Raw genomic sequence first — 15,732 nt, forward strand, 5'->3', positions numbered from 1 at the left:
TTCCTTCAGGATCCGGAGTGTTCTGGTTTACACTTTCCTCTCACTTTTCTTACCTGTTGTTCTTGGCATACCCGACAACTTAATCCATTCATCTGGTAAGATAGTCCTCTAATGTCTATTGGCTATCACTGCTGTTTATGTTTGTCACGTTGTTTTCATTTTGCCATAGGTAATGTTCCAGGAAAGATCACTTTTCATCAGATGGAGGGAAATTATACATATTTGCGGGACAGTGGCGATCTGGCCACCTATGTACCTACGTTGGTCACTTTTGAGCTCTTTGACCCGAGACATCATTTACAATCTGTGGCTTTCACATACACATGGGGCCTGGGCAATGGGTAATATGCCTGTGGCTATTGTTTCAATTAACTTATATTTAATATTTAAATATAAGCTTTTTGCAATTGTCATTGTTTTTAAGGCAAGTGTATGAAGGCCCAGATCCCTTTGTGCAGTGTAGATACACTACACCTGGAAATTATACATTTAAATTGAGCATTGAAGCCAACACAACCAAACAATCTGGGCTGTACTCTATAGATCTGACTGTGTTAGGTGGGTTCAACATCACTATAACTTGTCATCAGTGTTTTTTTATCTTTAATAATGGTGTTAACATGTCAAATATCAGCTGCAGGTTTTATTCTTCTTTTGTTTTGTAGATGCCATACGGAGCATTGAATTGAAAGGACCATTGAATTATAACGTGGACCAAAGCAGCAGTCTGTCCTTTCATGTTGGAGGAAGGTACCGTAGGCTAAATATATTTTAAAATGTAGACAATTGAACAAATGTAATTAATTCTTCATAAAGTCTTATCTTTTGAATTTATATTTTTCTATTACACGTGTTGTAGTCCTCCAGTTTGGATCTGCTGGAGGGTTTTGTCAGATTGTCACTCATCCAGTCCAACTTCCTGTAATTTAATCAGGATTTATAAGAATCTATTCAATCTGACTTACACCTTCACATCAGTAGGTGCATATTGCCTAGAAGTCAACGTAACAAATGATATCAGCAACCTTCAGAAATCCTACAATATTTATGTGCAGAACAGCCGTAAGTATAATACATTTATTTAAAAGTTTTTTTGTGATTGCATCAACTACAAAAAACCTAACATAAAAAATATGTTGCTGTCTTAGATTTTAAAGATTATTCAAATTAGCTGTGCAAGTCATTTCAATTTACTATTTTAAACATTGACTAGTGATAAGTTGCTATTGCCAAACTTAATTTGACAAAAATGGTATATTCAATATTTAAAACAGTTGACAAGACTTATATATAATTGTAAATAATTATACAAATTTAATGCAGCATAATTTTTTACAGTGTACTAACTGTAGGGATCATTTTTATTGATCATATGTTTTGACAATTATGGTTTAATACTTGAAATTAAGAGACATGAACTTTCAATGACAGTCATGTGAGTGAGCCTGACCATTAAAAATCTGTGTCTGACATCATTTAAAGCGAAACCTCATGCTCATTCACAATATGTGACCCTGGACCAGTCATAAGGGTCACTTTTTTTAAATTGAGATTTATATCATCTGATTAAATTAGATTTCCATTGATGTATGGTTTGTTATGATAGGACAATATTTGGCCGATATACAAATCTGGAGTCTGAGGGTCAAAAAAGTACAAATGAAGTCCACAGCAATGCATACTACTAATGATAAATAATTTTTTTATATATATTTATGGTATTTACGAAATATCTTAATGGAACATGATCTTAACTTAATATCCTTATGATTTTTGGGTGTTATACAAATATACACATGCAACATATATTTTCCATAATACATATAAGTACATTAGCTAATACAAGTCTGAATTTGCCAGCAAAAGGGCTCCTTTAACTTTATTTGTTTAAAAAGACAGATTTTTGACTTTCCACATGCAAATGAGGTGTGTTGTATTGGTTAGGCATATATAGCTCACTCCAAATAGGCTATGTAATGTTTTATTTTCCCCAATCCCATTTAAAGATCAGCTGAGATTGGTTTGTTTCTGTGTATTATACATCTAATATCTCTAAATAATTATTTTTCATCAGCTGTGAATCACCTCATCTTTATTTTGCCCAGTGCTGCTCTTATTGTTGCAACCCTGATATTCATCTCTGTCTCAGTGTGTTGTCCACTGCAGGAATCACGTCTCACATGTAAAACACTGGTGAGTCATATCATGAACGAGAATGAAAGCTGTCCATTTGTTTTTTGTTGTATTTATGTGGATTCAGTGGGAATAGTTATTATTAGGTGCACCATTAAGGTTTGTCCACTAGATGTTGATATGCACCAGAAATACACCACTTTTTGCTATTGGATTTATTCTAAGCATATAATAAGGAAATATTTGAACAGTTACACTATAGTGAAAATGGTTAAATTTAGTATTTTTCTTATCTGATGCTATTTTTCATCACAAATCATTTTAAATAGTAAATAGCAGCTTTAGTGAAGCACTCTGCTGAGATGAACTACACATTACACAACTACACAAATTGCAGTGATGATGCTTTAAAAAAAATTAAGGTTCTAAAAGGTCCCTTTAAGAAATGCATGGAAATCGGACCTTTCGTACACACTTGATAACATGGTCACTGTATCAGAATTGCTTATTTTTTAATTAATCACCTATATAGTTACGAATTTTAAATACTTAACTAAATATTTTATTTTGATTTAGTCTTCTGCATTCGTTTACAGTTGTAAATTTAAATGCCTGATTTTCATTGCGGTCTGAGACTTTTGGACCCCACACACACTCAGAAAAAAACTATAGATTGTATATACGAAGGTACAAGAATTGCACCTAAAGGGTGCATATTGATACCTTATGGTTCCTCAAAAAATATCTGTAGCAAAATACTATTTTATTACCTTTTTAAAAGGTATTGTCTCAGTGTATACCTTATTATATATACGATATCCTTTAAAAATCCTTTCATATGTAGCATTTGCGTACAGTATACATTTGGTACTAATATGTACTCCATAGGTATCAATTTGTTCTTATTTAAAGGGTACCGTCCCAGTGACAGCTTTTGTACCTTTTTTTTAGAGGACTATATGTTTTGTATGTGTTATATTTCTTGTTTATTGAAACTTTTGTGAATTTTCAGGAGGAAAATACGAATGACGTCTCCTTCACAGACGTGGAGATGCATGGCAAGGATACAACCGTCTCCTTAAAGGATAATTGTCTTTTTTCAATATCTACCCAGAAAAATGAAGCACAGCCCTTACTTGATCAGCAAAATACCTCCTACAACACTTAACCCTGTAAATCCTACCTGGTCGACATCTAGCTTTTTGTTGTATCATCTTTTTATAATAGCTATTCATATGTCAGAGCAAATCAGAGGTGGCCAGTTTTGACTCAACATTGTTATTGAGCAAAATAAATCAAGTGCATAAAATGTGAACTTATTGTTTCTCAATTATAGTTTTTCTCTTTCCTTCTCTGCTTCTGCTCTTTTTCTTTTTTTATTTTATAGTTGAGTGGGTTTCAAGGTTTTACTCCATAGTGTCTTTTATTGATGCCTTAAAATTTTTTTTTTTGTAATCTGTTTGTGTTTACTGTTTGAGGAGTTGAATGGTATTTAACAAAGGTGCTTTAAAATAGTTCAGTTTTTAAGTGGACCAAGATGTACACAACAAACACTGCTTTACAGAATATCATATGTCTTTGGTAGTGATTATGAGCAAGAGCTCTTCTCCAGAAATAAATGAGTCTGACCTGTTACTGCCATCTGCACTGTGTGGTATCAGGAAGACACAAATTACAGCTCTACAAGGGATTGCGAAATACCTCTCTGGCCTAAAAGATGTATATATGTAATGCATCATACTCCTAATAACTGTGCCCTTCAGCCCAACAGTAGATGTTCCTGGAAGTGTAAAAGTAGTTGTAATGTGAAAGACAAAGTAAAAGGAGGCTATTTATATTAAGTCACTTAATTCTTAATGAAGAGCGGTGCTCTAGAAAAGTCAGTAAAGTTTTTTGATGCTTTACCTAGATCTAAAAAACAAAATCATTTGCCACGAGACACTTTTGAAATACTTCCATGTTTATTTAAAATATTATGAAAGATTTAGGATTGAATTGGGCATTCAGGTTTTTTTAGTGCCTCTCATGGGAAAACAAACAGCCCTACATTATAATCATATACTTCATTCATTGTCATTTGAAAGCTCACAATTTTTCTGTCTAATTGGAATGCTGTTGGCAGATGTTGGCGTCCTCATTTAAATACTGCACACATAATGCCACATATGAGCCTTTCAACACGAATTTCAACCATTTTAAACTCTTAGATATTTGTGAGATGTCTGTCTGTGATACAAGCTTTGGCTTGTGACTGATCCCATCCTCTAAAGGCTGTCTAATGCCATCAGAGCCACCTGTCCATTACATGTTAAATCCATTGTTTGATCTCAACCACAGTTAGCAAACCTTACATTCAGAAAACAGTTATTATTTAATTTTTACTTTTCTGCTGTATATTTTCAAAATGAGCATGTCAATAAATATCAGAGCAATTGTTAAAAATAAATAAATAAATAAATAACATCATACTGATCAGATCTAAATCTCAAAGGAGGAAAGTGTAGCCGGAAAAAGGAGCAAAAAGCCAAGATTTCCAAGCTTTTATTTATTTTCCATTGGCAAATATACATTGACATTGTCAAGCAAACCCTGTAGAAGAATTGGCACAGTAATCTGAAGCAAAACCCTTCATATAACAGAAGCATGGGTATTCTGACCAGACATAACAAAGACAACGCTAAATGATATTTTTCTGAACAAGATTTAAAAAAAGAATACAAAAATATGATATTATGTTTTATTGAAGAGACAACAAAAATTTCTTCAAAATATCTGACATCTTAAAGCATTTATAATGACTATGTTAATGAGAGTAAACAATTAAACAAAGATGTGCTTTGGATTTGATTCTGAATATAATGATAAAGTAAAAAAATATATATTAATAAAATAATTGTTATTTTTTTTCAATATCTATTACAACTCAAAGTTTGTAGCATAACAAATTTGAAAGGTACATTTCTCTAAACACAATCACGCCTGTTTTCTGACCATTTCAAACCATTAAATTGTAAAGCACTAAAGTAAAGGAAGTCCCTTAAAGTACAATTTAAATACTATATAAGAAAATACTTCAAAGCTCATATTGATGTGTCTACCATTGCATTTATATATGACCAAGTCTGTGAAAACCCAGCTAAAGTCATTTGTTGTGATTTACTGTTTTCTACATAAAATCTTTCTAGACAATTTAGAGAACATTTAGTAAAAATATAACCTTGATATTGACCCAGTAAGACCATGTCAAAAATTGAAATCAATGTTAGTCAATGAGTAAAATAAAATTTTGAAGTTTCTAATCTCATCATTATATTATAGGACTTTAGACAGGGTTTTTACAGACAGGGTAACATCAGCGTATACCATGCTCCACTCCCATTCCTTTGTTTTTATTAAAAATGTTTAATACATAGTCATTTTCAACGATTTTGCTGAGTGATATCCACAATTATTTAATTGTCAAAGAGCCTGGCTTCGCAAAGCTCGAGCTGCAACTTTGATGCCCCACCAAACACCTCAATATTACTGTCGGTCCAGGCCACCACATTGCCAGGCATGTAGGATGAGCAGTTTGCCATGGAGACGATGTCCGTGGAGCGCAGAACCCGATCCCAGATGTTAAAGTGGCTCAGCTCTCCCACAAAGGCCTGGTTGGCATCAAAGCGCCCACCTACTATATCCTGTTGAGGCCATAAACGACAGGCCTCATTAAAACAACAACAACAACCCATTTTATTCACCTTTAGATAATGGGCACTCTCATGCTAACCCTAATGTCAACTACAACATTGATTTAAGGTCCATGAATCGATAAAACACTTTTAAGCAAGAAATAAGACTACAGCTTATTATAAATGTTAAGTATAGACCAGTGGCAGCTCATGACTGCTCATATGAGGGTCGCAAATTCAAAATATGTGTTCGGAGTGTCATGTGTGTTGCTCATGTTTTCAAAATATGTGTTTGTTGCATCATGTGAACCATGTGCATCACATGTTTTGTCAAAATAAGGGCCTGCTGCACACGCATCAAAACCGTTTATGATAAAAGAGACGCTCGCGTTCATAAAATACACGCAAGACACTCCCTTAACAGCCAACTCTGATTACGCATGTTATTATACGAGTATCTGGCAAACCCAAGCGTCTCTTTAATCATAAACCCTTTAGACGCGTCTTCAGCAGGCACTTATTTTGACAAGACACGTGATGCACATACGATCACAAATAATTAGCATAGCACCACTTTTAATTTTTATCCTAAAACAAACATACAATCACACGCATTAGCCACTCATTCTATGTGCATGCTACAATAATTTGGAAACAACTAATGTACATGTAAAAACTAAAGCATGCTTTGGCCCTAAAACCAAATGGGACTGCAGAACCCTACTGAAAAGTCCAGCTAAGACCAGCATAAGATGGTGAGCTGGTTTTAGCTGGCCTCCCAGCTTGGTTTTAGCTGGTGTAGGAAGCTGGTTTTGCTGGTGTAGCAAGCTGGTCTAGCTGTGTTTTGGTCACTTTCTAAGCTGGTCTAGCTGGACTTAGCTGGTCAGGCTGGAAGACCAGCTGACCCACCAGCATGACCAGCTTTGTCAGGCTGGTAGGACCAGCGTAAACCAGCTAGTGCCACCTTAAACCAGCTAAAACCAGCTACCAGCTTATGTTGGTCTTAGCTGGATTTTTCAGTAGGGAAGAGGCTGATGTATAAGCGTATATTTTATTCTCACCTGCTCTTGGCCAAGGATAAGGACTCCACCCGGCTTGATCGGGTGCCAAGGGGCCAGGTTCTCCCCTGAACCCAATCTCTGGCCATCCTGATATGCTTCCCAAACCCCATCCCTAACAGTCCAAGTGATACAGACATGGTGCCATCTCCCATCGCCCAATGATAGAGGCAGTCTTGCCACCTATTTAAAAAGAGATGTTAGATTATAAAGTTTAAAGATTATCTGCTTTATTTCCTTACACAAGTTTGGCCCTGTCCCAAATGGCACACTCCGGACTTGTGGTCCTCCTCAGAGTCCACACTTTGATGACATCATGTAGTGCAGACTTTAGGGACCCTTGATGCGAATCCACGTGGGTGCACCGGAGTCGTATTTTGGGACAGACTCGAGCGTCACACCGGAAATAGGTTGAGAAGTTGCCCGTCAGTGTGAACTCCTCCCTTCCGTCGTCTGATTGCTCTGATTGCTCTTTCACAAGGACTTCTGGGTTGGTAAAGTGGGCGAACCCTGCTGCGGTGCGGGCTTCGCTGAAGACCGCATCAAGGGGGCAAAGGAGGCGCTGATGAGCACACTTCAAAGCGTAAAAATGAAAGACGGGACGCCCTACGGACTCGTAGACTAAGCGAGCACGCGCAATATAAGGCCACGAGACCGAAAGTCAACATGAAGTGCGCCATTTGGGACAGGGCCTGAGTTGAATGGTAACTTGAAAAAATTTTATCAGTTGAATTACTTATTTAATACTTTTGAGGTGATTCTGACATTTTTGGATTACCGTTCACTTTTAGTTACTATCGTTAATAGATCCAAAAGCTTAGGCAGCTGACTTGTTGCCTCGCTGCCTCACTTCGGCGGCATGAATTCAGCTCTGGGAAACGCAATCGGACAGCCTTCATAGGCAGCGTAATGGAATTCGGTTTGAAATATAGACAAAGAGCGTCTTTGTGATGATAACTAATCCCATATTTAAAAAGCAAAACTAATTTCTCACTAGAAAGATGTAAAAAGTGAAAATAAAACTTTATTTACACTAAATTTGTGTTCCAGTCGCTTTCTTGGATGCCATTTTATGTTTTCAAAATCGACCATGCTAGACCAATCACACCCCCCCCAGGCAAAGAATTGTGGGAAAAGACAATGAAGTTATCTCAGGAGAAAACTAAACCAAACCAAACCAAACATTGATTTCGAACCTGCCTTGATGCCTTCGTGCCCTGGAATGCTGGCTTCAAAGTCAGCATTTTCGAGCTTTGAACGCAGCCAACATTATGCGTGAACTGTGAACTTGCTTTTGTTAACACACTGGTTCTGTACCTTGTCATTGATGATCAATTCTACAGGGCTGTTGTCCCATTCGATCAATACAATCTCATTTGCCTGACCCGGCACTCCATAGGAAAAAGGAGTTCCAATGCCAGGACTTCCAGTGCTTGTACTTGACTTAAGCCACATGCAAACAGTGAAGGCGTACATCTCTGGCAAGCTTTTCTTTACTTTCCCATAATGATAATTTGTGCGCAGAAGAAGAGAGATTTTGAAATTCTCTGGTGACTTGAATCCAACCTCTCCTGTACCAAAAAAAAAGTGAGTTAGTACAGTAAAACCTCTGGAGGCATGCAGATATGTGCTATAAACAGCATCACTCCTTTAGCACTGTAGAACAAAAAGCACTAAAAAAAATTGTGCATAGCAATAATCCAATAAAAGTAAATATAGCACAGAAGGAAAATGATAACGGTGGGATTTGTGCAAACCTTTCTCAAGCTCAAAAATCTTGTTGGTAAGAAGATTGAGAGTATTGTCCGTGCGCTGGCGATGGGCAACGGTCTCATTATATAGCTGCGACTTTTCTGTCTCAAGCTCATTGACCTTTTTCAGCAGTTGATTCTCCAGGTCCTCCAGTCGACGCTGCAGTAGATTTCTCAGCTCATTAGGAAAGGAGGCACCAGAGATGTTGGCTCGCATTTGCTGTTGCTTTAAGAAATCAAATATAAAGGATTCATATTCACAAAGTCATTCTTCATGACTGTGACAAACAGATCACATGACCAAAGACTCCTGCAATGTCACATGAAAAGATCAGTTGGGCCTATAGAAAAGTTTGATGGCGCCTTTCAAAACACCCAATAAAGACATTATTAGAACAAAACATTTTCTTTTCTAGAGTCAATGGATTGTTTTTCCTTGTAAAGTACTTTAAATTGGATATAACTTGCAATAATTAATTTGTTTGGAGAAGTGTAAATAAAATTTGGTCGATACATTCAGAGAATTAGATTAACACCTGACATGTTGCACTGACACATTGGGCCATCGTATAACTTCTCTATTTGTGGTAAAGGGATAGGGATGTACTAACTAATGAGATAATCCTTGTAATCTTCAACGCCTCCTAACTACCAAAATAGTCCAGAAAAATATCCAGCACAAAGCACTTATAGTCATTTAATCTTTTTGTTTGCACATGCAAACAAAGGTCCCACTGCAGCATGACAAAGCCTGACACTTATTATTATTATTTTAATGAAGAATGTCTTACCTCTAGATTTTCTAATCGGTCTTTAAGACTCTGCATGGTCTTTCCAAGAATGTCAATGGTATCATTTGAGTCTTTAGGCACATCATCCATCGTTTCCTTATTGTTTTTCTGGAAGGATTCAGATTCACATCGTGACAGTTTAGATGTCAGTTCTTTAATCGTTACTAACTGATTGGCAATCGTCTCCTTTTGTTCTAATATTGTCTGTCTAAGTTGCATCACCGTATTTCCTAGTTCATCCCCTTGGACTGATGCGCTTTGAACAGGTGGAGGTTGCACAGGACAAACTGCATCCATGTCAGAGGGTATTGCAGTACATAGAAAACGCTTCTCATCCAGTCCATAGACAACTTTAACACATGTAAATGCATAGACGCATAAAAGTCTAGCGACAAGATGTAGCATTTTGTAGATATCGATGCGAAGTTTAACTTGGCTACGCGCGCGGTGATGTTTACGCGATACCTTACACAAAACGATACCCTGCGATTTTTGTCCGTTAAGTTTTTTGATCAGAAATTATCTTTGTCTCTTTAAACTACTGAAGCATCACTTGTGTCCATTTATAATAAAGTTTCTTATATTTATACCTGACATCGCACCTCGAGAGTCCACTGACTGCGCCCGCACCTCTCCAGCCTTCAAATTCTACAGGCGCGCTCCGGTTTACTAAAATGACAATGTGCAGTCCGAAGTAACTTAACTAACCAAAAATAACTAAAATTGTAAGAGAAATCAGCTATTCCATTCTATTTTTTTATTATTTCGGTTGTTTTCTTTTTAAAGAGACGAAAGAGGAGTAATGTGCGCGCGACTGCGTCAAATGACTTCGGCGATTGGATTGGCTGTAGTATTTACGTCACTGAGTAGGAATAATAACCTTCTTAACAATTAAAAAATAAAGTAGCCTTAATCCCAGAAAATAACAAGAGCCTTTTTGAGTGTATTCTCCAGTACTTCGGATAATTTTTTCACTTTATATAAATTGCCCATTTATATAGCCTAATCTATAGTGATAACATGTAAATTACCTGTAAAAAAATAAAAATAAATACTTTTTAAGGTTAGGTAAAATAATTCTAAGATATTTACAGCACAATTGTATTTTATTTTTACTCTGCTAAAAACAGCAGTACTTCATGGATTAACACAGATGGTACAAACACACGTTGTCATTATATATATATATATATATATATATATAGAGAGAGAGAGAGAGAGAGAGAGAGAGAGAGAGAGAGAGAGAGAGAGAGACTTTTATTCTGTATTATCACAAGGTTTAAATAAGATTTACATTATTTTAACAGATCATTTTGTAAGGTCATGTGTCATCTGCAGTAAATAATCAAAACATCCTTCATTTTAAGCTTACATGACACTAAGCAGGCATCGTCTACTTGTTCGTCTGTGGAAAACAGAATAAATGCTCATTTTCGAATATTTTAACAAGTGCCCTCTGCAGAAATATATAAGTGAAAGAAAACAACCTACAGCAAATTTAAATTCACTAGGTGTGCATTCAGGCTGGAGCAGAGGTTTAACAGGATCATGAACTTGGCTGTCCACCAGGGGTACTGCAGAGAAAATTGATGCCAGATGCAATTCTCTGCACATAGTGCTGAGGTTCACAAAAAACTCTCCACTGGTTGCAAAAACATATACTGTAAATATAGAACATGCAATAAATACTGCTCTAATTGATATCTAGGGTGCCCTTAAGTGGTGTAAAGACTGACAAGACTGAAACCATTATCAATGTACAGCTTTCAGTCGCTGATGTCTAGGATCTGGAAGCTTACAAAGACTAAATGTAAGCAACATTCACATAAAATAGGGTCCTCAATAATGCAGATGATTCATACATTACTTGATAAGAAAAATATCATTAATGGTAAGTCCATTTGTACCATGTATTTAGTTCATGCATGGACAAGGCAGTCTAAAACTACAAAAAAGTAATCTTTTGTAAAACTATAATGCACCATGCTCTTCAAGAGCAGTACATTAGTCATCGGCTGTGAATAGAGCACTTACATTATTAATCCCATACCTGTATATTGGCGAGAGACATAAAAGCAGTGAATAAATAAGACCCTTTACTACTTCAATAGATGAGGCTTAAATAAGCCCACAGACACCATGCACTCTGTGCACCACATAGAGAAAATATTAGTCATGATTTATTACCACCCTTCACTCATTCAGCTGAATAGATGTTTGTGATGGGAAAGCACTTGCTGTAAATCTGTGACCTTCTTAAGAGACCGTGACAGGAGTGAGTCAGCAGGTTTTTGACAGACATTTTCTTTACTCAACAAATTTTCTCTAAATTGTAGAGACAAATTTCTTAACATTTCTAGTTTGATGTTTTACTTCAATTGAAAGAAGTTAATTTATAGATTTTTTTCTTAATATGAGGTGTGCATGCTATATTTTGCTTGTGTATATAATCAGGAATGGAAAATTGTGGAAATTCTCTGGGTCTCATTTAGGGGTCTTCAACAGATCCACTGTGGTTCTGCAGAGGAGCTATCAAAAACCATGAAAAAATGCACCTCAGAAATGTAATGTTTTTTTATATTTGATGCAAGTGCAGAAGTAAAAATATCTGCACACTGTTACTGTCACAAATAATAATAAACAATAATTAATTAATTTGGGAGCAACAGTTTGTCGACCTGATGCATGTTTCAAAAGCCAAAGAACTATCAATTTTTATTATTTTATCCCTAAAATAATATTTGTTAATTATATTAAGTTAACTTTAAATAAAGCTAAATTTAAAAGTCTACGTTCTAAATGTTCACACATCAAAATATAGAACTAAAAAAAGTATTTGACTCTATGTATTATGATATTTTTCCTTTGCAGTGTTAGCAATATTTTAAACAGTGTGTAACAGACTAATTTAATTCTCAACCTAAAACAATCATTGATCTAAAGCAAAAAAAATCTTTTTGCATTTTCTGAAAGGGGGAAAAATATCAGGATTACATTATTTTAACATAATTATTTTGAAATTGCAGTAAATAATCTGCAATATATTTCACAAAGCATGTGTGTCTTAAATTGTCTCGCCATGCTGTCACATTACTGCCAATTGCACCTGAGAGTATTTGGTAACACTTTACAATTAAAGGTATAGTTCACCCAAAAATGAAAATTCTGTCATAATTTACTCACCCTCATGTTGTTTTAGACATGTATGAATTTCTTTTTGCTGATGAACACAAAATATATATTTTTTGATGATGATAATAAGCATCTAGTGGAAACCATTGACTTCCATGGTAGGGTAAACAAATGATGATGAAAAAATATTGATAAAATATGCTAAGTTGACGGTTCACAGTGGATTTCATAGGATTTGTTTTTCCTACTATGGGTTAGGGTTAGGCAATGGTTTCCACCAGCCAACACGAGGGCAACTAAGTTAAGACAGAATTTTTTATTTTTTGGGTGAACTATCCCTTTAACGCTATGCATTAGCTAACATAAACCCATAATATTTTTAGAGATTTATTCATCTTTTTAAATATTAGTCAATACAAATATGGTTAGTCAGTTCGTTGTAGATTAACTAACAATAACAGATAATGATTTTTAACTTAATTTTGTATTTTGAAAGTGTAAAAATAAATGCAATTACCATAAAATAAGATTAATACATGCTGAAGAAATATTGTTTATTGTTAGTTCATGTTTATGTAACTAATGGAATTGTAAGCTGTTACAAAACTTATTTACACCTAAACATAAACAGTATTTAAAACTTTAAAAAATTATATTTAAAAAGGATATAATTTTAAAGCATAAGTACAATTTTAAAGCAAAACATTATGTTTTTAAGCTTGTTAGGTTTAAAGTAAATGCAGGGTTGCAATTAACTGACATGTTCTATACTTTGCTGTACATGTCATTGTCGAACTAAACTTGATAATCTTGCAGATGCTACTTGTTGGTTAAATATGCAATTAAAAAGCAAACATTGTGTGTCTTAAGTGTGTCTCATTCATTTGGGTGATCCCTTTCTATTTATAACTCCTTGTTCCTATGTTTTGATGACCCTTCTAACCAAACTCCCCCATGTGGTCAAATATGTAGTTGCATTATTTTTGTGCATTAAAATATCTACTACTAAGCTTCTTATATTGAAGTAATAAAACACATCAATGCAGCAGATTTATGCAAGATCATTTTTAGTTGTGTGTTCCGATTAACTAAATGCAGCTTAATATGTCCAGAAATAATTTGTATAATTTATTTAATGCATTTGGTATTTATAAAACGAGAAATCGCTTATTTAAAATGCATTTGTATGTACTGGGGTTTACTAAAGTTAAATCAATCGCTTTATAGCCCTGTTTAAATGAAAACTAGAAGACCGTCATTTTCGATGGTCTTCTAACACTTGCTTTGTTTGGAGTGTCCTTCCGCTTGGTACTATATTGCTGTCCAAATATTAAAATAATTGCTTAGAAAAATAAAATTGACGCCTATATTCACCTCTAAAAAACTAAAATGAAACTGTACAATTAAGATATTTCTGTTTATTCAATATAATTAATTACACAACTTGCAAAAATCAGTACGGCGGATTGATTTTAGACCCGGCACTAAATTTCATTCGGTGTAGCGGAAGTTCATTTAAAACTCCTTCCTGTCCCCTTGCTGGTAAGTTGGTGCTTTTATTCAGAGTAATTCTGCAGTGTATATACATATAATGAGCTCAAAAGTCCAGTGTTAGCATTCGTGTGGAAACAAAACTGCATTGGATATTTGCACAAATTAAGGTAAAATGTGAAAAGCTTGAGTTCTGCCTGACTTTAATGTGACTTAATATAGGTTAGCAGCCGGCTAGTCAGTTAGCGACACCAGGCTCTTTCTTTTGTGAATGGCCTGGTGTGGTGTTTGCTTGCTACATACTAAAAAAACACAAAAAATTCATGCTTCGGATGCGTAAACCTTTCTATATGCATGGTAGTTTCTTAACAAAAGAATTTATTTAGCTTTTATTGTTAGTGCGTTTGCTCGAGCGCATCATGTCAGTGAGCGTGACTGCAGTAGGCGTGTTGTTGCAGTTTGGCGCGCCCACCGCTTCCCCAAAACTACACATGAAGTTAGAAACCTGACGTTGGTGCTCCATTGGACCAAATGACATGTTTATGCATTTGTCCTTTTGCTTATTTTTTGCATTTGGTATTTAGTATAAATGCTCCAAATTATTTAAAATGTGCTATTTTTGTTGCTTGCCTGTTAGAGCTTTGCATTAGTACAGCAAAGGGTTGTGGGTTCGACTCTCCGAAACGTACAAAGTGATAAAATGTATAAATACTAATGCATTGTAAATCACTTTGAATAAAAGCATGTGCAAGTGCATTAATGTAATGAGAATGTAAATATGTAAGTTAGTAATTTGGACAGTTCTATATATTTGTTTAATACTTTTCATATGTTTATGTCACTTTATCTAAGCATTTATCTTTCTTTATGTCTGTGTCTCTTTTTATGCATGTAATATTGTTTACTAACGATATTTAATATTCTTTATTTTGGGCCTGTACTATCATAGTAGCGTAATAATCTTTGAAATGGCAAAATAATACCATTGTGCATGAATATTGGATTAATTCAGCATAATCTGTATAATAACATTATTGCTCATGCAATGCTTTACCGAATGAGCTACAGGAGTACTAAAAGTGTTATGTGGTTTACAGTCCTAAAGACGGCATGAATTTCTACTGAGATCAGCGCAGACACAAGTCTGCCCCAATTCAGCGTAATCCTGTCGGTCCCGGCCGCCACCATGTCTTTTGTGCCCACCCCAAGCCCCACGGTGGTGGATCAGACCACCCTCATGAAGAAATACCTGCAGTTTGTGGCGGCTTTGACTGACAACAACACGCGTAAGTGTATTTCATTTTGCCCAAAATAAATCCTCTGTTTATGTTTGCAAGCTTGTTTATTGTATTATACACTCACCTAAAGGATTATTAGGAACACCATACTAATACTGTGTTTGACCCCCTTTCGCCTTCAGAACTGCCTTAATTCTACATGGCTTTGATTCAACAATTTTGATAGGCCCATATTGATAGGATAGCATCTTGCAGTTGATGGTGATTTGTTGGATGCACATCCAGGGCACGAAGCTCCCGTTCCACCACAACTCAAAGATGCTCTATTGGGTTGAGATCTGGTGACTGTGGGGGCCATTTTAGTACAGTGAACTCATTGTCATGTTCAAGAAACCAATTTGAAATGATTTGAGCTTTGTGACATGGTGCATTATCCTGCTGGAAGTAGTCATCAGAGGATGGTACAT

At 35.5% G+C, this 15,732-nt stretch overlaps 3 protein-coding genes across 13 annotated transcripts in view; 2 read left to right on the top strand and 1 right to left on the bottom strand.

Moving 5' to 3' along the window:
• The window catches only part of tmem130 (transmembrane protein 130), a 6,253-nt gene extending 2,179 nt beyond the window's left edge, over positions 1–4,074 (top strand). For 4 of the 9 annotated variants that reach the window (XM_073866822.1, XM_055175474.2, XM_055175471.2 and 1 more), the window contains exons 2-8: positions 10–95; positions 182–341; positions 425–558; positions 666–750; positions 860–1,062; positions 2,075–2,193; positions 3,146–4,074. In XM_073866822.1, the coding sequence (XP_073722923.1) occupies positions 202–341; positions 425–558; positions 666–750; positions 860–1,062; positions 2,075–2,193; positions 3,146–3,301 (837 nt within the window). In that variant the 5' untranslated portion in view covers positions 10–95; positions 182–201 and the 3' untranslated portion in view covers positions 3,302–4,074. Of the gene's footprint in view, positions 1–9; positions 96–169; positions 342–424; positions 559–665; positions 751–859; positions 1,063–2,074; positions 2,194–3,145 lie in introns of all 9 variants that reach the window. The other 5 variants (XM_073866821.1, XM_055175473.2, XM_055175470.2 and 2 more) reach the window with 2 other exon arrangements.
• Positions 4,075–4,658: 584 nt separating this feature from the next.
• nptx2b (neuronal pentraxin IIb) lies at positions 4,659–10,230 on the bottom strand. 3 transcript variants are annotated; one of them, XM_055177108.2, is made up of 6 exons: positions 9,627–10,230; positions 9,405–9,512; positions 8,620–8,839; positions 8,180–8,433; positions 6,866–7,045; positions 4,659–5,837 (listed from the first exon to the last, which is right to left on the bottom strand). In XM_055177108.2, the coding sequence occupies exons 1-6, from the start codon at positions 9,807–9,809 to the stop codon at positions 5,586–5,588; spliced, it is 1,197 nt and encodes a 398-aa protein (XP_055033083.2). In that variant the 5' UTR covers positions 9,810–10,230; the 3' UTR covers positions 4,659–5,585. The 3 variants fall into 3 exon arrangements, with proteins under 3 accessions (XP_055033083.2, XP_055033082.2, XP_055033081.2); XM_055177107.2 differs by having other exon boundaries at positions 4,659–5,813; positions 9,405–10,230; XM_055177106.2 differs by having other exon boundaries at positions 9,405–10,230.
• Positions 10,231–14,077: 3,847 nt separating this feature from the next.
• The window catches only part of trrap (transformation/transcription domain-associated protein), a 104,177-nt gene continuing 102,522 nt past the window's right edge, over positions 14,078–15,732 (top strand). Inside the window, exons 1-2 of the mRNA XM_073866823.1 lie at positions 14,078–14,197; positions 15,125–15,313. Coding sequence (XP_073722924.1) covers positions 15,214–15,313 — 100 coding nt within the window. The 5' untranslated portion in view covers positions 14,078–14,197; positions 15,125–15,213. The remainder of the gene's footprint in view (positions 14,198–15,124; positions 15,314–15,732) is intronic.

Source organism: Misgurnus anguillicaudatus, chromosome 4, assembly GCF_027580225.2.
Source record: "Misgurnus anguillicaudatus chromosome 4, ASM2758022v2, whole genome shotgun sequence".
Taxonomy (NCBI): domain Eukaryota; kingdom Metazoa; phylum Chordata; class Actinopteri; order Cypriniformes; family Cobitidae; genus Misgurnus; species Misgurnus anguillicaudatus.